Here is an 8,713-nt window from a genome sequence, read left to right as displayed (position 1 = left end):
ATTGTTCCATCACCGTTAATGCGGCTATGAATAAAAAATAAATAAATTGTGGAGGGCCCCCTATTGGTCAGGGCCCCTAGAATTGTCATCACATTCCCCCCCTACACCGCGGCCCTGCTCCCACTTTTTCTTATTAATAGAAAAGAACTGTGATCTTTGCCTTGCGTGTTGACTCAGTTTCATAAGCCTGATTGATACCAGTTTGAAACTAAACTTCCTGTCTGTTTTATGAATTTGAATCTTTAGTCCTAAGGAAGAAGATCATCACAAATCTATCTTCACCTGCTGTGACAACAAACAAGGTTTCAGACTGAGTGAAAATGTCCAGTTCCACCTGTACATCAGCACCTCCCCCTGCGGCGACGCCCGCATCTTTTCACCTCACGAAGCTGCTGTAGAAGGCAAGGACGGGTTCTTCAGCTGCCTTTAGCAAAAGGTTTTCTCGTCATTCCTCAGAGGTTGTTGCTCCATTTTCCTTGTTTCTCTCTTTGAATCTCTCAGATCAGAGCGACAGACACCCTAACAGGAAGGCCCGCGGGCAGCTCCGGACTAAGATTGAGTCTGGTGAAGGAACCATCCCAGTGCGCTCTGGTAGCACCATTCAGACATGGGACGGGGTTCTTCAGGGTGAGAGGCTGCTCACCATGTCCTGCAGCGACAAGATTGCCAGGTCTGTCTTCTGGCCCCCACACACAGACAACTGACTAACTCACTTTTGTTGTAAAGCTTTTTGACACCTTGGGATTCATCAGACTCTGTACCTAGATGTCAGTACTTTCTGTGTTGTCTTTTTAATTATCCACTTTTGATCAAATTCTGACATAATATGCCTTATGAAAGTATTCATACCTATAAAACTTTCTTACCCAAAATGATTGCCCCTTAACCTTTGTAGACCATCCCTACATGCATGCATCATGTAGGGATGATGAATTAATCATTCTTACTCTGAAATGATGACATAACATCAGACTTACATAGTTCTTTTCAGGACACTAAAAGATGCTTCACATGATTATGCTATATCACACAGTTAGCCGTTATGAACACCAACAGGTAAGGCAGGTGAAATGTCTTACCCACCAGGTTGAAGAGCGAACTCATACCACCGTCGTCTTTGTGTCTCTAGATTTGTAGATGTCAGGATCCAACATGTTCTCGGATTATGCTTTTTGATGAGTCAGCAGAAATTTTATTACAATTACATTACACTGTCAGAATTTCTAGGATACATTTTCATTGCAAGAATGTCCAATGGGTGTTGTAGATATGTGATTTTCTTTGAGTTTCTTTTCTGTATTTGTCTTTTGGCGTCATGAAAAGGTGGAATGTGGTTGGATTCCAAGGCTCTTTGATGACCTACTTCACTCAGCCCATCTACTTCTCCAGCATCATCCTGGGCAGCTTGTACCATGCGGACCATCTGTCCAGAGCCATGTACCAGAGACTTACTGAGATGGAGGTGCTACCGCCACCTTTCAGCCTGAACAAGCCTCTGCTCAGTGGTAACCGATGTCATACTTGCATCCCACAGTCCTCCAGAGGTGGCCACGTCTGGCCCTTGAGAGCTACTATTCTGCTACTCTTAGAAGCAATCCCTCTCCAACACCCCAGAATCAAATGAATGGCTCATTAGCAGTCCTCTGTAGAGCTAAAGGTCTGCTGATGAGGGAATTCAGGTATGTTGGACAAGGTGATGCACATAAGAATTGCAGGACAGTTCTTCTCAAGGACTGGTCTTCCTTACACAGATTCCTGTAAATCTGGTAGCAATTTCTGAAAACTTAAAAATGACCAACTAGTTTATTGCCATAGTGTTATTTCACACTAAAACTCAATTACAATTCAATATCAATTAACTTTATTCATATAGTGCCAATTCATATGTCATCTCAAGGCACTTTGCAAAAATTTACTTCCACACAATTATACTTACATTCCAAATGATCCTAGTTATCAAGTAGTGCAGTCAAATTCAATTTGTTATTCAAATTTGTTTAAAATTGGCCTATCTAAGGAAAACCATTATATTGAATCAATCTACTCAGACTAAGATTGCATGCAGTAACTCGTCCATGTAAATCTGTACTGTCATGGTGTACAGTAGCTGAATAAGCAAGCAGGACCAAGACAGTAAGGAGAAGGTTCTGTTTCACTGCTAGAGACATTTTTAGTGTGAAATGTTATACTGTATTGTGTCCATCACCCGTTTTATACCTGCCACTATACTGATCAATTTCTAGTTTCCATAAAAATCAGAATATTTATGAGTTAAGGTAGCGGTTCTCAACGTGGGTGGTACCGCCCCCCGGGGGGCGTTCAGAGGACGGCAGGGGGCGCTGGCGGACATTTTTACGAAAGGGGGGCGCTGGAATTCCTTTGGGGGGCGTTTGGTCGAAGGTAAACTTTACACCTTAAATACCCAACAATACCAGTTTAAACTTTGAGCAACTTGGTAAAACTGTGTCGTGTAACATTAAGTCATGCTTGGCTGCAACTGTATCGATGGCAGCTCTTCTTCTTCTTCTCTTCAGTGTTTGTTAGCTTCTGTTAGCTTCTCGGCGTAGCTCCACTCTCCTGCTACTTGTAGCTTCACCACATCAGTTCAGAGTTACACCGGCTGATGACGGTGCTGTGATTCACTTTGTCTGGTATTTTGTTTTGGCAGTTCTGTGATCATGTCAAAGCAGCAACTTATATTAAAAAGTGTTTTATTTCCGTTTGAAAGCTGCCCGCTTCCATGGAAGGACAACAGAAAATCGCTCTTATAAACATGTAATTACTAAAATCATGATACCCTCTGAAAAATGAACCATTTAAATAAAGAAATCCCTCCATGGTGATACCATGATAGAGAGCGTTCATTTTATAGCGTTAACACCGGAGCTGTAAGTGGTCCGGTATGAAACGGGTGTGATGGAATAACACAGCACTTTTAAATTTCAATAATTAGAAAGCAGAAATTGTTTCCGTTGTTTTAAAAGGTTTATGTCAGTCTGCCTTTTCCCCATCGATACGCTTCCCGACCGCCCTGCACCTTAGGGGGTTAAAAAACAAACAAAAAAAAAACGATGCCCACATCGCGCAAAACTCTGAAACAGGAGAAGCGGGACATAAAACGGAGCGACGAACTAGATGTGAATTATGGCATAAAAACAGAGAATCCGACGCTGAACAGTGAAAAATCAACACATGATGTGAAACACATGATGACAATTAGAAGGAGCAGCAGGTGATGAGTGAAGATTTATGATGGTCAATAAATGATAAGTGATGCCCCTCCTGAAAGCTCTAGTTTGCACAATAAATGCCATGTGGGTGACATTTTATGGCTGAAACTCTGATGTCCCATTCCCCTGAAGGCAGCACAGAGCTGCACCACCAGAAACTGACAGAAACACTAAAGAGAAGAAGAGCTATGATTAATGTAGTTACAGTTCTATCCATGTTTTAATGTTGCAGAGCTCAGTCGTTTTGCAGATAGTTTAAAGTTTAAACTGGCATGTTGAACATCTTTTCTCATTTTGTGGAGTATTTAACAAATAGAAAATGGCAAAAAATAAGAATATTTTTTCCACTCTGATTGGCTGCTGTCAGGCCTACAGATTTTAAGTTGAATGTTCATTGCATTTTTCTTAGACGCCTGTTAAAATAATTTCTATTCCCATTACTTTTTTGTTCTCTGGGAAATTATTTTTGATGATAAATACAGAAACAAGCATAAAAATCAAAATATCTACAATAGTGATAGTAATATTTATAATAAAATAATAGTCAGTGTAAAGTATCCTATAAATTCTTTGGTGGGGGCGGTGAGGGACCTGGATAAAGGCTGGGGGGGCGCTGGGCCAAAAAAGGTTGAGAAACACTGAGTTAAGGGGGACATTTCTGGTTTGAACCTTGCTTTGAAACTCATGAACGAATCCTCTGTTAGAATGTTTTTAGAATCTAACCTGTTCAAAGGACAGAGTCTGATGAAGAACCTGAATGAGCAAGACCCTGATTTTCTACAGGAATTAGTAACACAGAGGCTCGTCAGCCTGGAAAAGCCCCAAATTTCAGCGTGAACTGGACCATCGGAGACCAGGGTTTGGAGGTGATTAACGCCACCACAGGGAAGGATGACCTGGGCCGACCCTCGAGACTCTGCAAGCATGCTCTGTACACCCGCTGGATTGACTTGCACAGCAAGGTAACACCTATGAGTCAGAACACTGCATGTATTGTGACAGAACAGGAAATATGAGCAGATCACATACAGAGGTGATCCTAATGCATTTTATCTTGCAGGGTAACAATAGCTCACCTGAACTGAAGCATGTGTTAGCAAAGCCAGTGAGCATTACAAGGCTTATCCTCTTTGTATCCTCTAACTACTTTGCTTAATTTGTATTCATCCCTGATGTTGTGCTTTTTATGCAAGAGCAGACTCTGTGAAATCTTTTATGAACTTTTCTTTAAAATGTCCCTTTTGTTTCTATGCTCAACAGCTGTCCTCCACCCTGCGTATTCAAACACTGGAGCCCAGGAGCTACCATGAAGCTAAGCAGGCCGCAGCGCAGTACCACTCTGCCAAGCAGACTCTCTTCAGAGCCTTCCTCCAGGCCGGACTGGGAGCCTGGGTTAAGAAACCTGTAGAGCAGGACCAGTTCTCTTTCAGCAACTGTGTGTGAGCTGGTCATGGTTCTTAGGTGGAGAAGTATGTTCCCTATTGATTTTCTATAGACTGTACTCTTAAATTATTACATTTGTCATTATTAGTATGTTCAATGGGAGATAGAATAGAGGGAAATCACAAAATATGATGCAGTCTGCAGAAACAGAATAGCTCTGTTCTGCTGCATATTTGACTGCATATCCACCCTCAGTAGGATGCAGCTTCACATTTAAGGTAACGACAGGACAGTGGAACCATGAATTTGAAGAAAGTAATAAAAAGTCTTTCTCTGATTTAACATTTAACAAGTAGAAATAGTTTTGGTAATCTTAACTGACCTTAAACAGGGGAAAAAATATCCAGTTTCACATCAGAAATAGAGAAAATAATGGCTATGTGTATTTTTATATGGTGGATGATTGGTTCCAGTTGTGTGCAAGGTAGATGGAAATCCTGTAAACTTAATTTCATGACAGTGAAAGATGATGTCTTATCATTGACTGAAGTCTATTTTAGGCTAATCAACATCACATGAATCTTAGTTTACATGGTTATGATTATTATTTGATGTAAACTAAATTTTAATGCTAAATATGTCTTCATGGTGGTGGACAAACTCCTAGACTGGCTCAAATATACAATAAAAATAAGTTCAGTTGAAGTGTTTATTTGATGACCCATTCAGATCTAGTTATCAAGGTGATGTGATTTTCACAGGCTTAAAAAACTGTTTGTTTCACAAAACCAGTGATCAGCTCAGATGGAAAGTAGTACACATGCAGACAAATGGAAGAATTCTAAATGATCTACAGGGAGTTAGAACAAGGCCATGTGGATTAACAGGAGGAGTTTAGATCCAGTGGGAACATGAGGTCTTCTGCTCACACTGTCATCTAGACGCTCTAATCAAAGATTTGTTATTCATGTTTGACCTCCAGTTTTTGCAATGCTTTGACCTGACAGTACTGATCTTAACCAGAAATGTAGAGTCCTCTGTAAGAACTGTAATTATATATAATTTTCTTTCAGCCTTCCTAGCAGTCATCAAGGATTTACTTCAGAAGCCAAGGTGACATCACAATGTGCATGATAATAGTAGTTACTGGAAAATCATGCTTAATGACTTCAGAACAGACTAACTGTTTAAATTGACATTTAAAGTTTCACTTGGCATTTTATGTTAGCAATCTGTGCCACTTTCATGGTAAACAGCAGGGCCATGTTTATTCCCTTTAGCTCTGCGTTTAGGTAAAGGTGCCAACATGTCTAAAGGTCATAAAATGGCAAATGAGCTATCTCATACTTTATTTAAATTATTGCTCCGTATTAGCCCCTTTACAGTTTTACGGTAACATTTGGGTAGAAATTTTATTAGCATGGACCAAACATTTTAAAATATTTCTTTTGATTGAAGTCTTTATGTATATTTTATGTCTGTTTTAATGTTTAACTTAATTTACAAACTCACCAAAAGTGATGCCAGGATAATTACCTGAAGAATCCTCATTTCCCTTGTTTTTATTAGTGTTTTCTGCCTTTAATAATAATTTGTGAAACTTTTTATATGTGATGCGGATTTCAATGTAGTGTGATCTACCCCCTAAAACATTAAAAGATGGAATAAAAAAATGTTGTATTTCCTTGAGCATGTTTTACTTTGTATTTGCCTTTGCAGGACATATTATATCTATGAATTAATTCCTATTTGATATTTAATATATTTCAGCCCTTTATCCCCTTGCTTCTAACTAGATTCTTTTTGTAGTCCTGTTTTGTGACATAGCACCGCTTTTCTTTTGTAGATGTGAGCTGGATATTTGCACAAACTCATTCACTTTAATGGCATTCTTGCTTGGCAGGGTGACATGTTTCTGACTGTAGCAAAGTGCATTGGAGTGGGTGAATGGAGAACAATGACTATCTGTGTGTCAGTTCTTCATTAGCAGAAATGATATCTCTATTTCCTCAGAACCTACATTTGTGGATGAGTGAGAAAACTTTATTGCTGATTGTTTTCTCAGTGACATGATAAAGTCCAACTGTGAGGCACAATGCATGAGCTCTACAGGTAAAACATAAAAGAATATGTAAAACCTGACAAAATATTTAATAAAATATATTACTGTCATTTTGTCTGGTTTTGTTGTTTTTAACTAGTTGTACTTGGAAACAAATCAAAAAATATTTATTCATTAAAATATTTATCCATCCATCCATTTTCTAACACCCTTGCCCCTAGTGGGTAGCTGGTGCCTCTCCAGCAAGACATTTCGGGCGAGAGGCGGGGTCACCCTGGACAGTCTGTCGCAGGACAACACAGAGACCGACAGGACAAACAACCACACACACACACTCACACATAGGGAGAATTTAGAGAGACCAATTAACCTGATATTTGGACTGTGGGAGGAAGCTGGAGTACCCAGAGAGAACCCAGCATGCACAGGGAGAACATGCAAACTCCATGCAGAAAGACCCTGGGTGATTGGCCATGTTTGGCTGTACATGAAGAAAGTAATGATAGTGGGAGTGGGTATAGTGGGTTGGATTCGTCTGCCTCCAAAGTGATGGTGCCAGATGAATTTGGCCGTGGGCAAGGCACTGTCTCAATGGTGTAATGTATAACAGTAGAGAAGCTGCAGAGAGGAAATTTTTCTTTGGTTTCTCCAGTGCATTTAACACAATTCAGCCTGATTTGCTTTGTCAGAAATTCCAGAAGACACAGGTGGAGGCCTGAACAATCACTTACCTCATGACTACCTCACACACAAACCACAGTTTGTGAGGTGTGTCTAACCAGGTGATCAGCAACACAAAAGCACCACAGGGCCTGTACTCTCAAGGTTTCATTTTTACTCTGTACACTTCAGACTTCCAGCACAAGAGTTAGGGTAAGGGTTAGGGTCTGCAGTTCTAGGACGGACCAGAGATGGACAAGAGGCTGAGGACAGCTGGTAGACTAAAACAATCATTTCATTGTGAATGTAGACAAAACAGGAGATGATTGTTGATTTCTGGAGAAACAAGGTTAGGTCAAACCCTTTTTCCATCATGGTGTTCACTGGGACAACAGACTGGACTGGAGACGCAACCAGGAAGCATCTATCTGAAGGGTCAAAGCAGACTGTACTTCTTGAGGAAGCAAGATCTTTCAAGATACAGATCTTCTATAAGTGTCTTGTTTACAGCGTCATCTCTTCTGTAGTCATCTGTTGGGGCAGCAGCATCAGAGCCAGGAACCTAAAAAGGCTCAACAGCCTGTTAAAAAAGGCTGGTTCTGTTGTAGGGACTGTGGAACCTATGAATATGATGATGCCATGGAGGATTCTTCATAAAATCACGAAAATTATGGACAACCCTGACCTTCGTCTTCATGAGACTGTCTTGGGAAGGCAGAGTGTCTTCAGTCAGAGGCTACTTCAAATTCTCTGTAACACAGACCACTACAAGAGATCTGTCCTACCAACACCCGTCAATATCTACAATAACTATTTGAAGAATCTGAGTTAATATGAGTTACAACAACTTTTGATTTCCTTTTGGGATCAATAAAGTATTTTTTAATTGAATTGAATTGAATAATCTAAACCTCTGCTTCAGGACATCAACTAGATGACATCACATGTCGGATAGACGACATAAACAGCTTAAATGTGTTAAAAAAGCATATTTGTAAAAATGACCTAATCAAAGTCCAGAACTAAATCCAACTGAGGTAGGACTTGAAACTGATGTTCTCCATTAAATCTAACTGAACATGAGGATTTTTTCAATGAAGGAAGGAAAAAACCCTTCAGACTGTAGATGGTTTTACACATCAATCACACAGGGAGCTGAATATAAATGTACACTTTTTAATGGTTCTAGGTTGAAGTGTCAGTAAGTTGGGTGGTCCAGGCTGCATCAAGGTGATGTAAGCAGTTACCACAAATCATAAAATCATACAGCACAGGTCAACGGAATCCTCGACTCTGTGAAGGCTTAAATTTCCATTTCAATTTTCTGCTCAGTGGAGTTGATTCATGCAGGGACACAGTGAGTGGCCAGACTCTTTGC

General features: G+C 40.1%; 1 protein-coding gene across 1 annotated transcript in view; it reads left to right on the top strand.

The window, feature by feature from the left end:
- Positions 1-6,767, top strand: part of LOC103156199 (double-stranded RNA-specific editase 1-like) — a 34,717-nt gene extending 27,950 nt beyond the window's left edge. The window contains exons 6-10 of the mRNA XM_016664118.1: positions 247-401; positions 502-670; positions 1,324-1,505; positions 4,014-4,192; positions 4,491-6,767. Coding sequence (XP_016519604.1) covers positions 247-401; positions 502-670; positions 1,324-1,505; positions 4,014-4,192; positions 4,491-4,673 — 868 coding nt within the window. The 3' untranslated portion in view covers positions 4,674-6,767. The remainder of the gene's footprint in view (positions 1-246; positions 402-501; positions 671-1,323; positions 1,506-4,013; positions 4,193-4,490) is intronic.
- The last annotated feature ends 1,946 nt before the right edge of the window (positions 6,768-8,713 follow it).

This window comes from Poecilia formosa, unplaced genomic scaffold (assembly GCF_000485575.1).
Source record: "Poecilia formosa unplaced genomic scaffold, Poecilia_formosa-5.1.2 Scaffold469, whole genome shotgun sequence".
Classification (NCBI taxonomy): Eukaryota; Metazoa; Chordata; class Actinopteri; order Cyprinodontiformes; family Poeciliidae; genus Poecilia; species Poecilia formosa.
Note: the sequence above shows the minus strand (reverse complement) of the source record. Positions and strands in the feature narration are given on the sequence as shown.